Source organism: Gymnoscopelus braueri, assembly GCF_963280865.1.
Source record: "Gymnoscopelus braueri genome assembly, chromosome: 4".
NCBI classification, from domain to species: Eukaryota; Metazoa; Chordata; class Actinopteri; order Myctophiformes; family Myctophidae; genus Gymnoscopelus; species Gymnoscopelus braueri.
In genome coordinates this window covers 19,447,362-19,472,007 of record NC_137605.1, presented here as the reverse complement: position 1 = coordinate 19,472,007, position 24,646 = coordinate 19,447,362, and the positions used below count along the sequence as shown (strand labels likewise).

At 41.2% G+C, this 24,646-nt stretch overlaps 3 protein-coding genes across 4 annotated transcripts; 1 reads left to right on the top strand and 2 right to left on the bottom strand.

Moving 5' to 3' along the window:
- Positions 1-1,479: 1,479 nt before the first annotated feature.
- On the bottom strand, positions 1,480-11,447 carry foxj2 (forkhead box J2). Its single transcript, XM_080427493.1, has 10 exons — positions 11,185-11,447; positions 10,457-10,812; positions 9,834-9,908; positions 9,616-9,708; positions 8,822-9,064; positions 6,694-7,168; positions 6,206-6,394; positions 5,429-5,530; positions 4,099-4,443; positions 1,480-3,289 (listed from the first exon to the last, which is right to left on the bottom strand). Exons 2-10 carry the CDS (start codon positions 10,790-10,792, stop codon positions 3,174-3,176), a joined length of 1,974 nt encoding a protein of 657 aa, XP_080283619.1. The 5' UTR covers positions 10,793-10,812; positions 11,185-11,447; the 3' UTR covers positions 1,480-3,173.
- A 916-nt stretch (positions 11,448-12,363) lies between these two features.
- isoc2 (isochorismatase domain containing 2) lies at positions 12,364-16,930 on the bottom strand. Of its 2 annotated transcripts, none has more exons than XM_080427523.1 (7): positions 16,859-16,930; positions 16,548-16,704; positions 15,913-16,037; positions 15,202-15,414; positions 14,175-14,245; positions 13,215-13,332; positions 12,364-12,542 (listed from the first exon to the last, which is right to left on the bottom strand). In XM_080427523.1, coding segments are annotated over exons 2-7 (594 nt in total). In that variant the 5' UTR covers positions 16,549-16,704; positions 16,859-16,930; the 3' UTR covers positions 12,364-12,476. The 2 variants fall into 2 exon arrangements, with proteins under 2 accessions (XP_080283649.1, XP_080283648.1); XM_080427522.1 differs by having other exon boundaries at positions 16,854-16,905.
- A 1,189-nt stretch (positions 16,931-18,119) lies between these two features.
- On the top strand, positions 18,120-21,424 carry atg12 (ATG12 autophagy related 12 homolog). The gene is made up of 4 exons (XM_080427529.1): positions 18,120-18,270; positions 18,878-19,014; positions 19,469-19,531; positions 21,095-21,424. Exons 1-4 carry the CDS (start codon positions 18,174-18,176, stop codon positions 21,152-21,154), a joined length of 357 nt encoding a protein of 118 aa, XP_080283655.1. The 5' UTR covers positions 18,120-18,173; the 3' UTR covers positions 21,155-21,424.
- Positions 21,425-24,646: the final 3,222 nt, after the last annotated feature.

The following is a 24,646-nucleotide window of genomic DNA, read 5'->3' as shown; positions in this document are numbered from 1 at the left end:
GCTCCATGATTGGTCAAGTTCAAGGATTCTGCTATCGACTTTCATGGTCTTTTATAGAAATAAGTGAAGCCTGGCTTCATTATCCTGGCTCGACACAGCCTGGCTTGACAAGACCTAGCTCGACAAAGTCGCTCCTTTTCAGCCTGGCTTGGCGTTCCAGGAACCGAATAAACCAGGCTATACGGACCCGACTTTGTCAAGCCTGGATTTGACTTAAATCCAGGCTTATTTAATTCACCTTTCGAGGAACAGGCCCCTGGGCCACAGGTCCAATTCTCGTCTCTGCAAGTAAGGTTGCCCAGCCTCAAGGCCCCGAAGTTAATACTCATCGATGTATTCAGACCAACAAACCAACAAACCACACACACATGTATAGTTCATTAAAAATTCAATTTAAGGCCCAATATTTCTGCAGATGCTGCAAATTGCTCCAAAACCTGTGATATCCAGTAATTTTTTAGGACAAACACGAAGGCGAAGGGTAACTTTAGATCTGATTGATAATGATGATTCGTGCATGCTCAAATCATGTATACTTACATTACATTATTTCCGACCACTTTCCAAAGCATACATTTAATCTTTATTTTTTTTATTTTTTTTGGGAAAAAAGAGCCAATTTAATGTTGAGTTGCCCACAAGGTGAAAATGAATCTTTGAAATGTTTCATATCACATGAGTCATTGTGAAACAATTATGATTCATGGTCACACTCTATTTCAGTAATATAATTAAATTGATTATATCTTATTGCTTATATTTATTTCATTTTATTTGAATGCAGGGTCATTAAAATTAGTCCATATACAAACACATGTGTTGAATTAACTGTAGAAAAACTTGAAGAACAAGGCACTGGATTAAGTAAGCTTGGCTGTTAGCCTGGTCCTACCATGGTAACTAAGGTAGGATTGCGTACATTTTCTTTCGTGAAATCGAGTCATGGATAAACTTATCCAGGGTGCTCTGGCTAAACTAATCTGGCAAGACAATTCAGCTTTCATGAAACCGATTCATCGCAAATCCTGGCTAAATTAAGCCAGGATAGGTGTTAAATCCAGGCTTAACCCCTAATTCTGCTTTCGTGAAATAGGCCCCCTGTCACAGGGATGTCGGGCTCTGTCAGCCTTGTGACATGATACTGACATCACACTGACCATAATACAGACATCATACTGATCATGATACTGACATACTGACCATGATACAGACATCATACTGATGATGCAGACATCATACTGACCATGATACTGACACACTGACCATGATACAATACAGACAGCACACTGACCATGATAGTGTTTTGGGCCCGTTTCTGGTTTGATGACATCATCATGGGCCCCTTAGCTTTCTCAGTTGTGTCGTTTTTGCGTCCACGTCACAAACTACCCCCATGCACAACTTAAGCCCATGAGTCGAGCCCAACAAACATCAAACACCACATTCACAGAACCTCAGAGGAAGACCAAAGAACCAAACAAATTTTTGTACAGTTTATTGTCTCTGGTGAACATGAGCAGTGTTGTATAAATCAACTGAACATCTGCCCCCTTCCCCGCTAACCAAAGAGAATGAGCATAAACAAAGATTTAACACTACAAATGACAAAAAATTAACACTACAGCAAACAGATTTCGACCGAAGATGCTTAAAACATGCTTTTAATGGAGCATTTCACCCATAACACGTGTGAACTGTACTTCACTGCTCTCAGTGATTCTCCAAAAGAGATTTTCTGTTCCGTCTGTAGTTGGATATAATGCGTTGACATATTGCACCTAATGACTAAAATGACCCCATACAGAACAGTATCCCTCTTTGGGCCCAGAGCCATGTAAAGAGAGTTGTGACAACAAAAGTCCAAAATGCTTGATGATCATGTGATTTAAGTACAGTAGATCTCAGATAGTCTCACTTAAATTGATTCAGATGTGATGATTATATACAATCTGATTTCTTTAAACGTGTTACATTTTAAAAGTGCATCTGGTATTACCTATCCACCTTGTGCTTTGTGGCACATACTGTAAGGCCTTATTAAAAGTGCATCACAAACTATCTATTCTGCAATATATACTACTGTGGTGCTAGTGTTTGCTGCAAACTTCCGGGAACTATTGAAAGGCTCCATGATCTGCCATTTCTTTTTTTTATTAATGTAGCAACTCTCTTTACATGGTTCTGAGCGGTGGCATTGTGTTTAGTGTTGACATTTCACTGAGTTGTATTTATCACAGCAGTGTCCAAATTCAACTGATTGACTTTCAATGCAAATGTGTCAGTTAAGGCTGGGCGATATGGACAAAATTATCACAATATTTTTGGCCAAATACCTTGATATTGTGACGATAATATCGTATTGTGAATTTGTGACGAAAATATAAAATTTATTTTACATTTTTCTATACTTTTCAAAAATAGCTATTTTAGAATATTATAAATGTCTAAAATCATAAAACAAGATTTAAGTACAACATTTATGCCAAATCACAACAATATCCAATATCCTAGACGATATATCTCTTATATCACAATATCGATATATTGCCCAACCCTAGTGTCAGTGCTACATGGTAGTGTGTAGCTCCAGGCATACCGTACAGTATGTGTGAGATTATGTGCAGAAAAGATAAGTTCTTTTCCCCATTGGTGAAATGCACCTTTAACCACCTCGCCCTCAAATACAAAAATAATAATACTACTACTACAGCATTCAGTCATACATAATGTGTAGCTGACACCATCCCTGCTCCATCAGAGCAGAGCTTCAAAAGGCACAACGGCAAGGCAGCTGATGCATTGACTTTTAGTGTAACGTGGCAGTTAGTTTGCATCAAGTTTCACTGTGGTAAAATTACAGTCGAGGATTGATCCTCAGAAAACGGAAGTTAGTTGATAAAGCGGATCGGTAGGATCAGTGTGGGGACGGTCGACTTCCTGAATGGAACGTCCCACATGGTTACTACTGTAGGTCAGTGGTTCTCAAAGTGGGGTCCGGGGAGCCCCAGGGGTCCTTGAGGGGGGTTCCGGGGAGTCCCCAGCTAAAGAATTGATAGTTAGGAACCAAATGGACCCATAATGTGGGGGTCCGTGGCCTAATGCATTCTAAACTGGGGGTCCTTCAAATTAAAAAGTTTGAGAACCACTGGTGTAGGCCCGCCACTCGGCTGCTGTTAGCCAATCAGTGAATCCCAGTCAAAGTCATCCTGGATCTCCTCGCTGTTGCTGTGCAGGTGTTTGAGAGGAGGACGCTGTCTGGGTGTCATGGGCTGCTGGGGTGGTATCCCAGCTGACAAGAAAGGGGAGAGAAAACAGGAGAGGAAAGGACATTTTTGAGGAAATCAATAATTTATTTTAGGCCTGCAACTATCTATAATTATTATTTATGTTTTAATTAATAGAAAAATCAAGAATATATATATTTTTTAATCATTTGTTTAATTTTTTTATACTTCAACGAATTGATGCGAAAAAACTCTAAATTGATTAGTCTAAGTAGCAAACATGTTTTGCAGGGACACCAATACAGTGGTCACCGGCCCCTCAGGTGTTTACATCAAACAAATCTCATTATGTAAAACGTTTTCAATTGCTTTCTTGTATTATTTAATCAGGATGATTCCAGTTGTGTCATATATCGTCATATCTAAACCATCGTACCCTTGCTCCTGCATTTAGTTCCACAACTGCAGCGATTTTTACTTGATGCATTCCTTTCATCTCGTCACTGTCTCGTCACTTAACACGGCAGCCAATCGGCTGCCGTGTTAAGTGGTCACATGGGGGGGCTGCGTAAATTTTCAGAGCACGTTTATTTTAACGATCAATCGATTGTGTTCTGGCACCATGTGGAACCAATGTAGTATACTTTAAGTTCCTATTTATCTGCATCACAATGAGAACTCAATTGTCACGGTTTTAAATAAAAAATGGCATGACATTTCTTTGTACATAATATTTTTTTTATATATTAATATTATCAGTTTTAGTCTGTGTTTTACAAATTATTTGGTTACGAATCATTTGGGTGCCCACTTGCAATATCCTCGAGGCCAACTAGTGGGCCCGGGTTGAGAATCACTGTAGTGCAGGTCCTACCTGTGGTGTGTACAGGCTGTGTCATCTGAGGCCTCTGGAGCCCTCCTCCTCCTCCCTGGGGGTACGGGGTCCTTCTGAACCCTAGGGGCTGCTGAGCTCCATTGGAGGTGGGGACGGTGGCTGGGTAGGCCAGGGGTGAGGGGTGCGTGAGGCTGGCCAGGGTAGGGGGACCTGAGGAATGGATGCCCAGTCCCTGGAGGGCCAATGGGGAGTTGTTCCCGGAGGATGAACCAATCATACCCTTCTGAGTGAAGAAGCGGTTCAGCGAATCACAGAGGGAGGTGAACACGGCCGGCTCCAGCGCCCAATCACAGAACTCGGCCTGGCGCATGCTCGCCAGCAGGTCTTGAAGCAGAAGAATTGAAACGTTCAGAACAGGCAGATAGGTGACAAACATGAGCAGTGGATATTCCAAAATTGCTCTAGACTGCCTTAAAGCTGCAATCTATGGTATTTATGTCCTATACCCAGGACTCTAACCCGAGTGCACCACGCGAGAGCACTGAAGTTTCTACTGTTGAACTATAAAGGACAGGCAGCCCTTTTGGGCAGAGGATAAATAGTGCTTTCACCGTCATGCAATACCACTTGTCAACCAGTAGTGGTCCTACCCAACCACTCCATCTAAATGTCTCAACAGAAGAAACGTAAGACCACTGCCGTTACGGGGGATTTTTATGAAACAAAAACTTTGCAGATAGAAAGAGGATAATCCAAGCTTTCCGTACAGCTGCCATGTTGGTGAGTTTAACGTTGTTTAATACAATCAGATGGGACTTTTCTGTTGTTTTTTGACACTCTGTAGCGTTCCCTCATAACTTTTGGGTGCGATGATGTCACGCACATAGCCTCTAAAGAAGTAGTACAGAAGTAGTCTCAAAATGAGATAATCACCATTTGCACCAAACAAAAATTTGCTAAATTGTTTAAGGATAGTAGGGTAATGATTAAGTTCATTCCTATGTCAACAGCATTTTATATGTATAATTATCTATATACTGTTATATCTGAATTATTAAACTGTACTGTAATTATAATTTCTCTAAATTGATACAAAACATAGATTAGACCGCTTCAATTCATTGCATTTACTGTATTTTGCTGACCAGGGTCCCCCAGGGCACTATACTAGGCCCCCTTCTTTTTACCCACTACACCAAATCATTTCACAGAAAATAGCCGATCTACAAGCTCGCGTGTTGAGCTATTCTGCTATTTTCACAGAATGTGTGCTCCCAGAATAAGGGTTCATATGTTTAAAATGGTTTCATGTGATTTCGGAACGACACTGACCCCAAAAGGGACATGAGATGACATAACAGTGACTGACCTGGGTAACTGGACAGGTCTATGTTGGCCCAGTCCAGGTTGGTGGCGATCCGGATGCTCTCCTTCAGTGAGTCTGTGTTACTGAACCAGTCAGCTGGTAATGCTACAGGACGGACATCAAACGCCAAGTTCAACGGTGTGCTTCATGGCTCATTTTCGTAAATTTTTCATTTTCATTCACACATGCTCAGAATTAGAATCACCCCATTTACCACATTAGCTGCACAGGAAAGGTACAGTAGTTTATCGACTAGGGGTGCAACAGTTAATCGTACTAATCGATGTAATCGATTATGACACATTTTTGTAATAAAATAATTGATTTTAGATCATCACCGCTCAATTTTTTCTTATAGCTTGGAGTGCAAAGTCTGTGGGGAAAATAGCATTACGGCGCAGTGATCGCACGAGACCACACCTCATTTTAAGACCAACACACCCCCATGTGCCGGGTGAAAGATAGGGCCCTCTGTATCTATCTGTCTCCGTGTATGTCTTATCTGTATCCCATTTAATGCCTGTATATGGAGATCTCTGTATCTGTCTGTCTGTTTGTCTGTCCCCCTTTTATGCCCATGCATGGTGATCCCTAATGTCATAAATATATATATAATATTATATTGACGTAATAGACCGGCTATCAAGTACTGTGATAATAGGTACTACACTAAGTACTCTGTCAACGGGTTCAACGGGTACACAGCCTAACCACAGGTGCATCAGCCTAGTTATAATAAATATAGGTCATACTGTACATGTCAATAACTATGACACTCACTGTACTGAGGAGGGCGCTCTGTCTCAGGAGGGCCTGGTGGTGGTGCTGGGGTACTGGGACAGGTGAGCGGGTGAGGGGACAGGGGTAACAGGGTGGGGACAGGTGCGGGGTGAGGGGACATGGGTAACAGGGTGGGGGTGTGCAGAGGGGTAATGTCATTGGTCAGTGCCCCCAGTGGAATCACATCCGCTGCAACAAAAACACAAAGTTTTAATCAAAATTAGGGATCCCCAATATATCGTAAATTCAAATACAGTATACTATATTGCAGTATTGACCCAATACTGCAATATCCATATTTCAAGAAGCTGAAATGTTTTATAGGAGGAAAATGGTTTCAGAGTCGGATGTTGTATGGATTTGCAGACTTGGTGATCAAGTTACACAGTAACAGAGGTGAACTGAATCAGGCCGGGACTGAACCGGTACCAGCATGTCCCAAACTGAGCACAATGCCAAAGAAGATTAGCATACACACACACACTTACATTGTGAGCCCCCCCTCTCTCGCATGGTCTTGAAGAAGGATTTGAAGGAGGCGTACAGGTCCGGCATGTTGAGCTCATCGAAGGTGAAACGGTTCGAGGGGTCGGTGGAGGACTGGGACGAACCAGCGAGAGAAGCAGCAGACGTAGGAAGGCTAGACTGAGGAGGAAGATGAGGAGGAGGAGGGGGGGCGACAGTGATGGAAGGCACAGGGTGAAGGGGGCCCGAGGCAGTGGAAACAAGCATGGGGAGCGAGTTGATAGGAGGGGAGAAAGTGTGGACGTACACGGGCACTGAATTAGCAGGGACGGACACAGAGAGAGAGGGGACAGAGGACTGGGGCATGGGGTAATGACGGGTGGCAGGCAGCGGAAGAGGAGGGGGAGAAGTGATGGAGGAGTGATGGGGAGAGATCGGATTGATGGAGGGATGAGGGCTGGGCATAACAGGGCCTGTGTAAGGTGTGTAGGGCGATCTCTGTTGCAAGAAACAAGGAAAGAAAGAATCAATGAAATTAGGATGCAATACAGTAATGGCAAATTGGAAAGGGATGGAAAATGAAAAAAAATATGAAAAAACTATAACATGTTTCATTTCAATTCAAATTAAAGGTAGGGTAAGTGATATTTTTGGGTTAAAACAAAAAGTATTTTGTTAAAAGGTTAAAGCACTATATTCTGATAGTAATCATTGCTATAGAGTGTTTGTTCAGTAACAGGAGTCTCCCTGTCTCTCCAGCTCTTTAATAAACAGAAAATACATTTTCCGGTAGGTGTCAAAATCTCAGCCAATCAGGAGAAAGTACCCATTTTTAAGCTTCATTTTTATAGTTTTCCAGTTCCAATTTTGCCTGCTCATTTCTTAGTGTCATCACTTCCAATTTCACTTGTTTAATCTATATCCTGATTGAGTTCTCTATCCTGATTGGATAAAATTGGAAATGAAACGAAAATGCATTTTCTGTTTTATAAAGAGCTGGAGAGACAAGGAGACTCCTTTTACTGAACAAACACTCCATAGCAATGAGTACTATCAGAATATAGAGCTATTTAACACTTATTTTAACCAAAGAAAATCACTTACCCTACCTTAAATTAATACGCTTTTTGGTATCCCCATTTTGATGCCATGTCATTTTTATTGTCAATTTATTTTATTTTTTTCAAGCATTTTCAAAAACTTTTGAAAATCCCATATGGGGGAGTTTTGCAGTAATGAATAAATCCCAATACATGCCCACAACACAACAAGGTTAGGCACGTCCCTGTACTAAAGGTTTCCACTGTTGATGTGGGTTCAAGTGGTATAGAAGGTAATTGTAGACAATGTCATACAGGTACTTAGCATGGTTGTCATCATAGCAACAAGACAGACCTAGCAAAACAGTTTACCGTTGTTTTTTTTGTATGCGGTGGAGTAATCCATTTAGTTTGGGGCATCCCACTACGTCTAGAGAGCCTTAACCAACCTTAAATTTGTTGGCAAAATAACAAGTTGTTGGACTTGGACTAGATAAGTTGTTGGTGCTACAGGTATTTGCTGGAAATAGTGGCTAGAGAAAAAAAATGTAGTACCTTATTTAATGCTCATGGTACAATATAAGTAGACTAATCCTGTAAGAGGTGGTAACTGTCATTGAAAGAGACAGAGTCTAATAATGGCATTATGGCTCGCATGTAGATCTTTGACTTCCTGCGGCCAGTCTATGACGCCAGTCATCTATGATATATCTAAGATGTATAACTCCATTATTGGGCAAGGTTTCAGCCTAAACTGATTGCATTGACTTCCATTATAACATTTAAGTTAAATGCAAAATGCAGGGAGCTACATCCTTGGCCTATTGGCAGCAAAAATAAATTTGGCACTGATCAGTCCAGTGAGACAGACAGACAGACAGACAGACAGACAGACAGACAGACAGACAGACAGACAGACAGACAGACAGAATGAATGAATGAATCGAATGAATGACAGACAGACACGTTTCTAGAGCAGAGGATGCCAAGTTATCATCCCACAAATTGTAACAGACGTTTACAGACGGGTGGGACACAAAAAACAAAACAAAACATATAAAGGACACATTAAAACATGAACACAATAATTGAAATAGATCGGAGGGTGTACCTTGCACGGAGGAGGAGACAGGGAGACGTGATGGAGGGACTGCTGTTGGAGGGCCCCCAGTGACAGTGCCCTCGAATGGGGGTCATAATGTTGTTGGAGGGTCCCTAGTGACAGTGCCCTAGGCTGGGGGTCATAATGTTGTTGGAGGGTCCCTAGTGACAATGATCTAGGCTGGGAGTCATTCTGAGACGCTGGATGTGACTGTAGGGGAGAAAGGCCTCTCTCTGCGTGTGTCACTGGCACCTGAGGAATCATGGAAGGAGAAACGGGGCGACAGAAACTATTATTTCACCACTTAAAACCATTTTTTTCCCTCTACACCAAATCTCTTTGCCAAAAATTGCCCATGCATTGTGGGCCATAGTGTCCCTATTACATGCCCATAATAGGGCATGTAATGTCGTGATTTCATCCAACTGAACAGTTGCAAAGAGGAACAGCCGTCTATGAACTCTGTGAAACCAGCTCCAAATTTAGGACCGTAACTAAACTCATTTCTGCTTTTCATCACGATATATCAAACTTGATCATCTCAATTTAATTAAATTTGATTGCATTTAAATAGCTGCATTAGTTACAGTCCTAATGACCAGCAGTAAATCTCTTCTTCAACGGAGACCCGGCCATGAGAGCAGCACTACGGCAAACAACACACTTGAGCTGTAGTGCTGCTCACGTCTGTGAGCTTGTAGATCTGCTATTTTCACAGAATGTTTGGCCCAGAATAGGGTTCATGTGGTTAAGTAAGATTTAAACATTTTAAATGAGTTAGTGAATTGAACTTAAAGACATACATTCTGTCCTTCCTCCGAGTCTTCTGGGTAGGGACGTTTGGGGGCCCTCACTTGACTGGCCTGTGCCGGTCCATCCATTGTCCAATAGGAACCCTGCAAATACAACTAGTTTTCAGCGCCATGTTATGTTTACCAGTCAGCTTCTAAATGCATATAGCAAGACATTTGTATATGCATGATAAATTCAGCATAATGATGGTCAAATTTTTTTTTTTCACCTTGCCGGGGTCACTCTGTGGACGAGGAACTTTCCGGAAACATTTGTTGAGCGACAAGTTGTGTCGGATAGAGTTCTGTTGGGGACATGAATAAATGAATGAATTAAGAATTACATAAAGATGCAGCTCTCACACAGACATGGTCGCTAGCAAGGCAGCTTGATGGTATGGATGGTATCCGTAATGCTGGGGCCACAGGTTCAATCCGATTTTGCACACGTGTTGTTTGTTTGATTTCATTTTTCTTTAGTTTTACGTAAAGCACTTTGTCATTTTTCTTTGATAATTGCTCCTTAATTAAAATGTATTATCATAATTATTATGTTATAATCCCTACAACAGCAAATATGTGCCTATCAACGCCAATGTGTCCTTGAGCAAGACACTGAACCATTACCTGCTCACTCCTTCAAAGTTGTTTTTAAACCTGATATCTATCTTTGAGAAAACACAACACACTTTAAACATTTACAAGTACACACAGAATGTCATGAACTCATTCTCTAATTAGGTTGAATGGCTACGCTGAAGCCCGTTTCTAGATACTATGCAAAGTGGCTTGCAAGAGATCCCACCTGCTCATAATAAATGTTGTACATGCGTGCATTGCGTGATGAGCCTACCTTCCACCCGCGGCCTGCTCGGCTGTAGTAGGGGAAGGTGTCGCTGATCCAGGTGTAGATGTCGTTCAGGCTCAACTTCCTCTCAGGGGTAGAGGCTATGGCCATGGCGATGAGGGTGGCATAGCTGTGGGGAGGCTTCCCTTTGGAGTTTGAGGGAGACGGGGCCGGAACGGAGGGCAGGAACTCTCCTCTCTCCCTCCCTCTGTCCTTCTTCTTGTCTCGCTCTACCCCTCCTCCTCCTCCTCCTCCCCTCTCTTTCCCCGAACGAAGGCTGCTGATTCCCAGCTGTGGCAGCCAGTCTATGCTGGTCAAACTGGAGTCCAGTTCAGAAGACATGTCCTCTCTGTGTGGGGGGCCTAGGGGAGGTCAGAGGTGGCACCACAAGTTCAACAACACGTCTCTTTCCTCAGGACACTGTGTGTAGAGACCCAGGGTTAAATTTCTATAGCAGGATCCCCTAATCTGTCCGTCTCTTGTGCCTGTAATGTAACACTGACAGCCGCTCTGTTGGTGTAACCCCAGCCAGCGTTGTTTACAAGCCTGTGTGCCCCAGCCCTCAAGAGACTTTGCGCTGCACTTGAAACATTCCATTCACAGGAGAAGACGTTAGCACAAAGTGTCAGTGTTTGTGTGTGTGTGTGTGTGTCTGAATATTCTAGGTTGTGCGTCAATTCACAGCAAGGCTATGCGCTCATCGTTTCTGAGGAAGAGGGAGTCGTTCGCCTTACCTCTCTGCAAGTCACTCACTCCAGGCCCGAGGCCTCAAACTGTGTTAATATTTGATGTTGTCATCAGATGTTGCACGGTTGTTGACTCCAAACTGCTCTCCTTCGCTGGTCTTTGTCCACGTTCAGATTCGTCTGCTTCCCAGTGTGTGGCAACGCCTCGGGCCTCCTACTATGCTTTCACTTTCTCAAAGTTTGTTTTACTTTGGGATTAACATGGGGAAAACTTATCGTAGGTCTGCTTCCTTTTTCTCTCTCTCTCTCTCTCTCTCCCTGTCTGTCTCACTCGCCCCCTCCCTGCCTGTCCCATAACGTCACCCACTCCTCCCCTTCTATGACATCACCCCCCACTGCCCCCGCCTCCAGGGGTTGTGGACACACCCCTCTTGCTCGGCTTGAGGGAGAAGTTCCTGAAACTCCCTCCTCCCTCTCTGCTGCTGGCCTGCAAACATAACCAACCAACATACCAGCAATACAGAGGAACACGGTCCAGAATTTAAATATGAAACAGGTTGAAAAACAACCTGATACGAACCCACATAGAACTGTTAACTCCTACCCTCTCAGACTCTCAGATGCTTATCCAAACCAAACCCACACTAGCACTCAACCATCTCTAACCTAATGGCTAAACAAAACCATTTGTTTTACGTTTTGCCTAAACTTAAAGCTGCAATCCGTAACTTTCATGTGCTACCCATGATTCAAACCCGGGTCCCCCCGCGTGTGTCCAAAATTTCTACTGCTGAGCTAATACAGCAAGCCTGTTTGGGCAGAGGATATATTGCATTTTGAAATTCATGTGATACCTCTTGTCCACCAGTAGTGGACAGTAGTGAACTACCTCCTCTTCTATAGAAGAGGAGGTAGATCACCTCCAACCACCATTGTATAAACATAATCTACCATACAGATTGGTTAAAATAAAAATGTATTCACTATGGATTTCAGCATTAACCATGTCTAACCTAATACATAAACACAATCTTTCATTTTATAGCTGAGTAAAACCCAGACATACTGACCTCTAATGCAGACATTGCCGCGGCTGCGATTGATGACGCAGGGCGGTGGGGTCTAACCACATGAGAGACTATACCTTAACTGGCATTGTGAGTAATGATACTGCCAGGTTCAGGAGCCACCGCCAATAAATGATCAAATAAGAACAGGGACCAAAACTTGAAATAGCAGCATCATTTTATTGCTCTAGTTGTACAGACAGTGTGTTGGAACGGACTGACTTTGTGTATGGCTGATGGAATAACAGACTGGGAGGTGGTGGTGGTCTCTCACTACAGAGAGCTGAAGAGGGAGAGCAGGCCCGTGTCGGGGGACGGATGAGTCAGCAGCTTCTGGATCTGTCACAGAGTTAATACCACACAACATTACGAAGCAATTCATACATATATCGCTTTCACAGACACCGTGACCACTTTCAACCTGGCGTCCCTGTTTTGGGTCAGTATAGGTGAAGATTTTAACCTATTTTTTTCACATCGCGCACATTTAAATTTACCTTAAAGTAGGAAACATGTTTGTATAGGAAATTACTAGTTTTATGCAAAGTTGCCATTTGGATACTTGGCTGTGGCTCATGAATCGATGCCCTAGCGTGCATACACGTGGACGCTTGTGCACATCCGTACCGTACCTGTGCATGCATGTGAAAAACAATAATGCCCACATGCCGTGGTGAAACGACCAATACACCACTGGGTATAATCATGCTTGCATGACTACGGCTAAAATTCTTAACATTATTTTGCAAGGTAGTGTGATCTTTACTGGGAAGCAACAGGTTTTTACATTGTGGTACAATATGTACCTATACAATATTTATATAATATACATCAATATCACCAAATATACTCACTTCCTGTGGACACTGAAAATAAAAATACACCATTGTATATATCAGCTATTTTCGCAGAATGTTCGCCCCCCACAACAGGGAGGCTGGGGTTCATATACCGTAGTTAATACCAAAATAGCAGTGTGAGACACAGTGGTAGTGTGAACAGAGTAAGCACCTCCTTGAAATCGGGGTGTTTGGCGTCTTGAACCAGCTGCAGCAGCACAGCCTCTGTAGTGGTGAGGAACGCTCCACTCTGCTTCAGCCTGGACAAGGCGAACAGACGATCTGTCTGGCTGCACACATGGAAGAACACCACACACACACACACACACACACACACACACACACACACACACACACACACACACACACACACACACACACACACACACACACACACACACACACACACACACACACACACACACACACACACACACACACACACACACACACACACACACACACACACACACACACACTAATGACATGCTGGTTATGATTCCACTCAATTCTATTTAGGCCTGTAAAACTATTACATGATCGCCTAACCCACTAATTACAATTATTTGAGATAATCACAATAATTTTTTGAATAATGGTCATAATCATTTCCATGTTGAAAAATGATGCTGTGGAAATAGCCGATCTACAAGCTCAAAACCTATTTCCACTATTCATATAAAGTATAAAGTTATTAAATGATGTAAGTTATTGGTCATTTATCTGCCCAGTGCACCTTTTGTTTACAAAGTCTAAAAGCCAAAAAGAAATAATCACAATTATTTGAGCGACAATTAATCGTCAAGTAAAATCGTGACAGCCCTAATTCTATTACATTTACTTATTATTTATCTTATCTCGAGTTACAAAGCACTTTGTAACCTTGCTTTGAAATGCACTTTACAAATAAAGTGTATTATAATTATTTAGTTCCAAATTAATTAGCAACCAATTTATACTTTGCATGCCACTTGCTGAAAATGTATCCTTTTATTTTCCACTGAAAACATGGTGCAACACTATCTATCTATTTATAGTACTAATACAGTCTAAAAAAAGATATCCCCTGCATAATATACATTAATTTATACAACTTATAGTACAGAAGAAATTATTTGAATGACTGATATACCTTCTGGATGAGACAGCGTCGGCCACAATATGAACCTCGATTCCCTTCTCCAGCAGGTCAAAGGTGGTGCACTGAATAAAGGAAAATGGAACAGAGGTCAGGAGGAGGGACGTCTGCTCCACCACTCAAACACTAACCTTATTATAAGTTAAACATTTCTCCACTGCCTGGTCAACTGTGAAATAAGGTTCAACTCTCAGATCACCAACATTACAAATTAGGGCTGCATCTATCGGTTATTTTCACCGCCATTATTCTATGGATAACTTTTCCAATTAATCAAATAAATGGAGAAGCACCTACAAATAGACGATTGTCTGATTAACCTCTTAAAGGGCAAGACCACATTGGTAGAGGTTTGGGTTGTGTATTTACCTTGCCATGGTGTAACTCCAAAGGTGGACAACAAATCAAAAATATTGCTCCATTGATTAGAAATTGATAATTCAAAATATGCTCCTCATTGACTTACATTGTACGGTGAAACAGCTCTCAAAGTCACTCTTTTAGCACATAAACTAACACAAACAAAGCTGATTCAGACAATATAGAACATCACCAAACCCAGTACTGTTTTTCTTTTATTTTTTATGTCAACTTCCTGTTGATTTTACTATTTGAAGATCCGGATCCGCGGATCCAGTCCGGGTTTTCTTCTAAATAAAAATAGCAAAATCAACAGGAAGCTAACATTTTTATTAAAAAAAGAAAACAGTACTGGGTTTGGTGAGGTTCTATATTGTCCGAATCAACTTTGTTTGCGTCCATTTACGTGCTAAAAGAGTGACTTTGAGAGCTGTTTCAGCGTACAATGTAAGTCAATGAGGAGCATATTTTGAATTATCAATTTCTAATCAATGGAGCAATTATTTTTGATTTCTTGTCCACCTTTGGAGTTACATAATGGCAAGGTAACTACACAACCCAAACCTCTAACAAAGTGGTTTTGCCCTTTAAGCCCTATTTCATACTTTATCATAAAATATGTCATAACAGCGAGATATAAGAGATGAGGGTGGGATCTCACCGCTATGCAGGCCTGAGCCTCTATTCCACACAGGATGGCCTGTTTGGGGCTGCCCAGGGCCGTCAGCTCCTTCTCCACAGACTCTATCATCATGGTGAACCTGGTCTTAGCATGGGCCTTCAGGTCCCCTGCTCCTAGCTCAGGTACCGTGGGGCCCAGGCCTTTAGGGTACTGTTCTGTTACAATGGGCGGGATGCCCAAAACACGACTGGCCTGTAGGTGGAGAAGAAAAGTTTACATTTACCGTAATTCATTGATGTTTCAGAGGTGTACAACAATCTCTGGTCATCCTAGAAGGAGCAAGCAAGGGAGAAGTATGGGCATGAAGGAGTTTTATGTTGCCGTTGCGGTTCAGTAAAAAATCTAATTATTTAGTCAAATTACAACAAAGAAAAAGTTAAATATGAGAATGTTTTCAAACTAAATCTCAAATGTAATCCTATACTCCATGGCTGATATGACATGTTCGAATTACTCAGTGTGGTCTGTGCATGGCTGTGTGTGTGCGTGTGCATGGCTGTGTGTGTGTGTGTGTGTGTGTGTGTGTGTGTGTGTGTGTGTGTGTGTGTGTGTGTGTGTGTGTGTGTGTGTGTGTGTGTGTGTGTGTGTGTGTGTGTGTGTGTGTGTGTGTGTGTGTGTGTGTGTGTGTGTGTGTGTGTGTGTGTGTGTGTGTGTGCGCGCGTGCGTGCGTTTGCGTGTGTTTCATCTTACCTGGAGCAACCTGGCAGCATTGCTGACTATGTTGGTGAACTGGAAGATGTTGGGTCTGAACTTCTCCTGCATGTCACATAGCAACAGCACTGAGCCTTTAGTGGAGAGCCTGCCGATGCCAGCCACTGGAACAAACACAATCACTTATATATAAGCACCTCTCATTGGTGTTCATTACAGGTACATGTAATGTCAGCCATGATTCGGTTTTCTGCCATAATTGTGGAAAATAACAAACTTGTTATTAAAGTATTCAATCAATCACAAAATATTTGAGATCTTCGTTAAATAATCATCAGTAATGCCTACAGTATATAATGGGTACGGGGTAATAATAGAATAGAACATAATAGAACAGCTAGAAGAACAGTAAGTTTAGAAAATCTGTGAATCATATCATTTTACTGTAAAGCAGCCATTAAAACCATATTGTGATATTTCATATCACAAAATACAGTACATATAATCAATATATTTCCCAGCCCTATAAACAATATTATTTTTGCGTTTTAATATCTACCTAAAAATGTTATTTTAAATGTAATTTCTTCCCCATTTACTGTAGGCCACATGCAATATACAGTAACTGGAAATGACATTACTGGACTGAAAGATCACAAGAAACGCCAACTTACTTGCTGTCACCTGGGTGGTCTGATCTGATGAGAGGACTGGGTGACACTTCAGCTTTCAGGTGAAAGTGTATCTCTACTGAACATGTGACGACCCTTGAATGCAGGTGAAAAGGTGAATGTCCTCCTGTCACTGCTGTTGCAGATTGACTGACAGCTTCTATGCGTTTACAGATAAAAAGCAAAATAAAAACATCAGACATCAAAAACAAACAGTCCGTCGGTGCCTCAATCTGAACCTTTTGAAATGCATGATTATTATTTATGAAAGTCAAGAGTACACAACTACACAACAAAGCTACACAGTACCTCACCAGTCCTGCAACAGTCCACCCCACACAACCTCTCACAAGCAGTGTTGCCAGATTGTGTGAAAGAAATAAGCAACCAGGTCTATGAAAACAAGCCCAAAAGAAGCAAATATAGCCACATGAGCACTTTCAACCTACTATGCATCGGCTATTTGAAAATAGCCGATCTACAAGCTCACAATGCGTCGCAATGCGAAACATTCTAACAACACAAATGCTCCCTGGCACAAAACATTTTAATGAAAATATTTGAGAACCACTGGTTTACATAATAATTAAAAAATAAATTGGAGGCAAGCCTAAATAAGCAAGTACACTTTAAAACAAGCCCAAAAAAACGCAACCCGCAAATACCATTTTTTACAAGCAACTTTACAGAAAAACAAGCCCAAAGTCGCTTATAATAAACCGACATGGCAACGCTGCCTCTCACAAGCTCGACCAGTGGTTGGCTTCCACGGTAAACACTCCCCCAAGATCTGTTTAACGGTTACCAATCGGTAAAAACCTTCTTAGTGATTGATATTTGCCTTAACCAATAGTATGTCTTGTTTGCTCTACTAGTGCGGTCTAGCGCCCGCCCACTCTGTGTGCAGCAGTGTTATTGTTCCCCCCTTAGGTATATATTATCTAGGGTTCCCCCACACTAATGCAGAATCGAGAGGCAGTGCACCATCCTCGCCAGTCACTTTAATAAAACATGGACACACCAAACAAAGTATTATGCTAAACTGCTTGACAGTGACACATTTACTCAAGTATTGTACTTAAGTACAATTTTGAGTTTTTATTTTATTTTAATCAGTATTTACAATTTTCAATACTTTTACTTCTACCCCACTACATCTCAGAGGACAATATTGTACTTTACTTCACTACAATTATATGAAAACTTGAGTTACTAGTTACTTTGTAGATTTAGATTATTACACACTAACCACTTCAGCCCTATGTATATTTCGGCAAGATTTTTTATATATTTTGAACTTGTGAAAATGGACATTCTGCACAATGAGTACTTTTACTTTTGGTACTTTAAGTATATTTTTGTGCCGATACTTTTGTACTTTTACTCAAGTACATTTTGAATACGGGACTTCTACTTAGAGTACATCTACATTGCAGTATTGATAATGAGTACTTCTTCCATCACTGCACCAAACAAATTATTGTATCTTGGTCGGAACAATAACACTAGGGCACAAACCGGAAACGGAACATTTTATTAGTAGGCATGCTCTAGACCGGATCTGCAACCCGAGTACGCGCTTCTGCTGTAGCAGCTGATGTTTGGGTGTTGTGTTGGTGAAGAATAAAGATGTCTGACGCAGAGTCCCCGACTGAAGCCCAGAAAGAGGAGCCTTCTGCCCCACAGCCTCCATCGGACGACTCCATAAGCGATGAAAAGAAAAAAAGTAAGAAACTATAAATGTACTGTGAATGTTTCGTTAGAATTCAGACTGTTCCGATCTGTTTATGAAGACTGCTGCAATATGCTACTTCCGCATACTAGATGACGTAGACAATATTGACAAGTGTTATAGCCAATGGTATGGGAAGACATTCCTTAAGCAGCCAGTGAGCTACCAGGAATCTACTTACTTCCTGGAATAAGGCGGACCCTTATGTGGCCTGATTATGTCAAAACCATGAAAGGCTAATGTTTGCTGATTTTCATCCTTCTATTGTATTACATCTGATTCCTTTTAGCCCTGAAACATGACTGTCATATGACAGACGAGCGTCATGTGAACCATGGCTAGATTCCTTTATAAACCTGGTCTGGACATGCATATAAATGAAGGCAGAGCACACATATTAGCAACAACTGAGTTTATTATTCAAGGCACATAATTAGTCTTCAGTCTAATTTCTGATTGTGTTATCATGTATATTCTAAACCTAAGACTAAAATACTGGATAAAGTATTTTAATAAATGTGGATAAGAACAAACAACGGTATAAGTGTGTGCTTGTGTGTGCACATGATAAACATACTTACATTTCTTCCTGTCTCTTCAGTTGACGTGCTGTTGAAGGCGGTGGGAGACACTCCCATCATGAAGACCAAGAAATGGTCGTTGGAGAAGGGGAGGACAGTTCAGTCTCTGTCGCAGTTCATCTTTAAATATCTCAAACTGGATGCCAGTGAGCAACTGGTGAGGACTCAATTCACCGAATCCCGGACCCTACTAAACCATGATTTTGTTGGGCAGAAACCGCCATTATCTCCATATTTAAACTTTTTGTGTTTTTTTGTAAATTAATGCCCTAAGTGATCATACCACACCGTCACACAATCATAGAAAGTAGCAGATCTGCAAGCTCGAAACGCGGCACGAAACGACGCGTTTTGAGATTGCGATCTGCTACCTTTGCTATTTTTGGATTTAAATCCCGAAAAGTAGCTGTTACATATGAGGTTTCCACCCGACAGAGACAATTTATTTATTTGTTTGCTTGACAAGACACACCATACGGTAGCTCCATGCTACAAAACTGTACAAAGAAAAATAATAAAAATAAAACTCACACACAAGTAGATATTATAATTATCAGTTGATTCGTACATTCTATACACAATCACATAATTAGTCTCTTCCTGTCTTTCAGTTTATTTATGTGAACCAGTCCTTCGCTCCCTCACCTGATCAAGAAGTTGGAGTCCTTTTTGAAGTGAGTATGTCACTTTGTCCTGAACCAGCTTAGAGGCCTTATGGTTAGAGTCCGCCCTCACGTTAGGAGGTTGTGGGCTCAATCCCCGGCCAAGTTATATCAAAGACTAGAGTAATGTTACCCAATGCTTGGCACCAACCGTCAAGGGTTCGGGAGGATTGGGAGGAAGTCCCTGTGACATATCTGATATCAAGCTGCCTCACGCTAAGGAAACAGGAGATAGGCTCCTGAGCTATGGGCCATGTGGTTCCCAAGGCTACTTACTTTTACATGACTTTGTCTAGAGTTGTGGATTGTTTTTATGTTTTTGGTAGTTCTTTGCTTCTCTTTAGATGGAATATAGTAAGCTATGACTCTGTGTCAGTATGCCTCTGAATTTACCACAAGTTGCTTTAGCAACCAAGAGTGATGCAATGCATTAAAGATACAGTAACATTATTTTGGTTGAGCGACAAATCACATAACACTTTCTCACCAAAGCATAAATCATACTTTAATGACATTGCTCACCAGATGTAGTGTCAGTTACAAAGTTCTGTTGTAAAGAGAAAAGAAACCCCTGGTGTCAACTGCAGGCTTCTGACAGAGTTATGGTCACACGGTGTGTTTTATCTCCACTTGTGCTTCATATTTCCAAAATGGAGAGGTAAAAGTGAAATTAGCAAAGTTAGTCATGTATAAAATCATCACGATTGATTTTACCCACAATTCTGCAGCCCTAGCTGGTACCCATCCACCCTATTCAGAACAAAAAGAGGGAGGGGCACCAATAATAATCACTTTATTTTCAATGGTGGCTAGCCGCATATCAGAGTGTCTGTGTGCCTTTGTGTTCAGAGCTAATCTCGCAAAGCACTGGACTGATCAGCACCAAACTTTGTATGCACACTGCCATTATGCCACAGAAGAACCTCCACTATCCCCCCCCCCACACATATGTTCATACATTTTGTTGTTTTAAATGTAATATTACAATGGAAGTCAATGAGGCTCAGATCAGGCTGAAATATTGCCCAAATTTGGCATCATACGTCATAGAGACATCACAGGCTGGCCACATGAACTCTTGAGATCCACATGGGAGCTATGCTGTTCCCATGTGGATTCGGAGATCCACATTATCCACACAGTGGTAAGGGCACCTCAGTTATTCAGTGGAGAAATACAGTATGTGAATAATATAGACAGTTTAGTTTCGGTATCCCTAAGTTTGTGTTTACCTCACAGCACATTAGGTGATCTTGTGGATAGTTGGCCAGCAGAGGGTGCGATAAGGGGGCAGCTCTATTTGAAACTAATTTCTTGCTCATTAAATGCTAAAAGAAAGCTCCAGACCACACTGAGTGGCTAAACTAAACCACTGTCCTCTATCTGTGGGACTAAATATTCAAGACCATTTAAATACTACATAGCCAGACCCCTATGTGTATCTGTTTTTGTGTATAATACTGAAGACTGACCACTTTCTCTGTCAGTTTAGGTTAGGATTCAGCAGGCTTTACTGATGTGACAGGTGTGCATTGTAAAATAACTGATATCATTCTCTCCTTGTCTTTCTTGCAGTGTTTTGGCAGCGATGGCAAATTGATTCTACATTATTGTAAATCTCAAGCCTGGGGTTGACTTTTTTTTTTTTTTTTACCATTCCTGTGCTCCCTATACCTCCCTTTCTTAACTTCACCCACACACAAACATAATCCTCTTTGTTACCTTCCTTCAGTTTTGTTATGCACATAATAATGTAAATAAATAGTTGTGACTACATAAACCATGACTCTGTAGCCTGTACTGTGTGAGTGAACATTTGAACTTAACTCAGTCGACAGCTGATTTGTCTTTGCACAGTGCCAGCGGAGCGCTGATTAGTAGGGGGCAACGCAAGCACGAGGGCAAAACGCAAAAGATGAACTCCTACTGACACTGAGGAAAAACTTACTTTAAACACCATGTTGAAGTCTCGTTAATGACAATAACTTTGGCTGTTTTGGGAATGTCATAGGCAAAAAAGTTGAAAACCTTTTGTACATTTCAAAAAAAATAAATGTACAAAAATAGCAACACAATGCGTCATGTTGCTTGTGCATCAGCTATTTTTCCTATTTGTTGTATGACGAAGTATATAGGGTTCAAGTGGTTAATGACATGGAGCCCTTCACACTGGGGGTAAAAGTTTGAGTGATGGACGTAGGAGAAGGTGTAAGGATGAACTGGGACACTGGTGCAGAGAGGGAGAGAGATGGAAAGAGGAACTACAGTAACAGATGGAGTTTCAGTAGGAGGATTACGTGAGTCAGGGTGGTTTGTGCTAGCCTGGTAAACCCTCCGGAAATCTCATTTCCATTTGATTTCAGGAGAAATCAAATGGAAATGAGATTTCCGGAGGGAGGGTTTAACAGGCTAGGTTTGTGCCGTAAATTCACAAGAAAGACGGAAATGGGAGTGAAGTGTTGTATGCAGGCACTCAAATCACAGTCCTGCAATTCCATCCATCCGACCACGAGAGGAACGAGACACGGATGCCCACTCTGATGGTGGGAAGTGAGTGACAGGACCAGAGAGGGGAGGGGCAGTGAGAGAGAAAGACCGAGCTCAAGATGGAGTAACAAGACATTTCTACAAGTGAAGTGGTTTAGGATTAAAAGGTTCTGAAGTCAGCCACAGAAGTCTTCAAAGAAGTGGAAGGAATGGTGAGACGGTCTTTGTTTCATCAGTGAATGATAGATGTATTACTACTGTATGAAGCAAGCACTACTGTATATTGTATGCTGTAAAATGATTTGGGGCATTTTTCTTTGAGACAATTGGGGGAGAGTGAGACATTTTGAGCGTGTAATATCTTCTATTTTAAGATAATTGAGGTAACTGAAACAGAGTTAATGCCTTTATAGATTACTTTTTAATCACCTAGTTTATATTTTGTCCTACGATGGTCACTTAAAAAAACACAAAATATTTGCAAATGTTTTGGTAAGGAAGACAACAGGTTGGCAGTGGTTAAGGACAAATGTGCAGCTGGACCATAAGAGAATACTTCTTCTTCGGTCCAGGGGTTCTGCTTCTGTGGAAATTGATTGGTTTTAATCCATAAAAAGTTTAATTTTCAAGTGGTCAGTGACATAATACACTGTCATCTCTAAGAGCCTGCTTCAATAATGACTATTATGTCACAATGTCTCAGCTCACAAAATGTTTTCCTGCCGTGGCCCAGTTTACTTTGGCAGTTTAACTGTGTATTGCAGTATTTGATCCAATGCCTAAACACATTCTCAGAAACGGAAATTAATTGAAAGGATTTGGTCTGAATTAAAACGTTGATGGCACCAGATGCTATATCATTTGGTGGGAGTTATACTGTAGTAACAGAAGTATGTTTTTGTTTTAATTCACAGCTTTATAATTCACAACTTTATTGTCACAGGTTTACAGGTGTAAAGAAGTAGGTGAAATACTTTTTCATGCGTGAAATAAATGGTACTGTGAGAAAAGCTAAGTTGATATGTTTTGTGATGATAATTTAAAAACAAACTGAAAATGGTATTCATAAGTTATGTAAAGCTATGTGTTTCCAAAGCAGTCATAGTTTGACCAACGTCTAGCAACAAAGTAAACAAACAGGATATATATGTGTGTGTGTGTGTGTGTGTGTGTGTGTGTGTGTGTGTGTGTGTGTGTGTGTGTGTGTGTGTGTGTGTGTGTGTGTGTGTGTGTGTGTGTGTGTGTGTGTGTGTGTGTGTGTGTGTGTGTGTGTGTGTGTGTGTATATATCTCCTGTTTGTTCACTTTGGTGTTGTGTGTGTGTGCGTGCATTATCTTTGGGAGCTACACTGTCATACAACAAAATATACTGTAAATTAGGCTTTAACATGATCTGCCGTATTTCATACATCCTCATCCTATGGAGAGAGAGAGATATCAAGCATGGGTTTCACACCCACATGCACTCACCAAACGGATTAATGCAGATGAACAGGGATTAATAGAATAGCTACATTTCATTTAAGTCCCGGCCTTATCCATATTTTCATCAAAAAAGTAATCCCTTGTTTCCATCTTGCCTTCGACTTAAAGAGACGTGGATAGTACAATAGCATGAGAGGTGATTTACTGTTATCAGGAAGATGGAAGCTCAAGATTTCCAAGATTTGGAAAAATAAAAGGAAAACGTATGGAAGAACGTAGGAAACTCGTCTAAATCCACAACAAATTTGTTCGCTTCCCTGCTCCCATCTGTTTGTTTGCCACATTTCAACTAATGATCCTCTCTTCTTCCTCCTCCTTTCTTTTAATCTCTCTATTCTCTAACATCCCAAACATCTGTCCTCTCCTTGCCATCCAATCTGTGCCAGTTAGGGCTGCACAAAGCACTGAGCACTAAAGCTGTGATCACATTGCATAATACAGCTCTGCAATGTTAGTTAACTGATAATCAACAGTTTATTACTGCCTCACAATTTTAAGGATTTCATTTGATTTTAGAACACCTGCTGTTGTTGAGGATTGTCAACATGTTGATCTAATCTGCAAAAGTCTATTAATTTTGTTTGCCAAATCATCCAGACTAATAATTGTCATTGGCAACCAGAAACCCTACATCTAACAAAATAATCTGGATTATCATGTCTACCATGACAGTGCAACCTTAGTGGTAGCATCTCAACTTAAACTTTATTGTCACGTCACAAGTTTACAGGTATAAAAGAGTGCGTACAATTCTTTTTTTGTACAAGCTCTCAACGTTTTGCAATAAACAAGGGAAGCGAAGTCAGATAAGAAAACACAATGTCAGATATAAAATATCAAATACGTAAGATGCATGGTAAAAATAGAAATATATGAGGCAAAAAGGCTTCTTATGCAAGTAGAGAATCATTAGGAGCAGATATAAATATCAGTAGATATAAATCCGTGAGAGACGATAAATCATACATTTGTAAATCAAATGTATACATACGTTATAGTGCCGGTGCAGCAGCAGTGAAATCATAGTCATATATACATAAAGTGATAACGCCTGCGTGATCTGCACCTGTTGTCTCTACCAACCCTATGTGGAACCCCCATTCCCTTTGGTTCCTCTCTCTCTCTGTCACTTGGGCCTCTGTGACCTCCATCGGCC

What these genes read in the sequence shown, in the direction of transcription:
- foxj2 (XM_080427493.1), bottom strand. Translation starts at nt 10,792, where the DNA reads ATGTCTTCTGAACTGGACTCCAGTTTGACCAGCATAGACTGGCTGCCA. An exon ending in GAGCAGGCCGCGGGTGGAAG is followed by an intron (nt 9,909 to 10,456) that starts GTAGGCTCATCA and finishes TGTCCCCAACAG; the next exon opens with AACTCTATCCGACACAACTT. An exon ending in AGACCTGTCCAGTTACCCAG is followed by an intron (nt 4,444 to 5,428) that starts GTCAGTCACTGT and finishes TTCTGCTTCAAG; the next exon opens with ACCTGCTGGCGAGCATGCGC.
- isoc2 (XM_080427523.1), bottom strand. An exon ending in GACGCTGTCTCATCCAGAAG is followed by an intron (nt 13,333 to 14,174) that starts GTATATCAGTCA and finishes CCATGTGTGCAG; the next exon opens with CCAGACAGATCGTCTGTTCG. An exon ending in AACACCCCGATTTCAAGGAG is followed by an intron (nt 12,543 to 13,214) that starts GTGCTTACTCTG and finishes ACTCTGTGACAG; the next exon opens with ATCCAGAAGCTGCTGACTCA.
- atg12 (XM_080427529.1), top strand. Translation starts at nt 18,174, where the DNA reads ATGTCTGACGCAGAGTCCCCGACTGAAGCCCAGAAAGAGGAGCCTTCT. An exon ending in AAGCGATGAAAAGAAAAAAA is followed by an intron (nt 18,271 to 18,877) that starts GTAAGAAACTAT and finishes CTGTCTCTTCAG; the next exon opens with TTGACGTGCTGTTGAAGGCG. An exon ending in TGGATGCCAGTGAGCAACTG is followed by an intron (nt 19,015 to 19,468) that starts GTGAGGACTCAA and finishes CCTGTCTTTCAG; the next exon opens with TTTATTTATGTGAACCAGTC.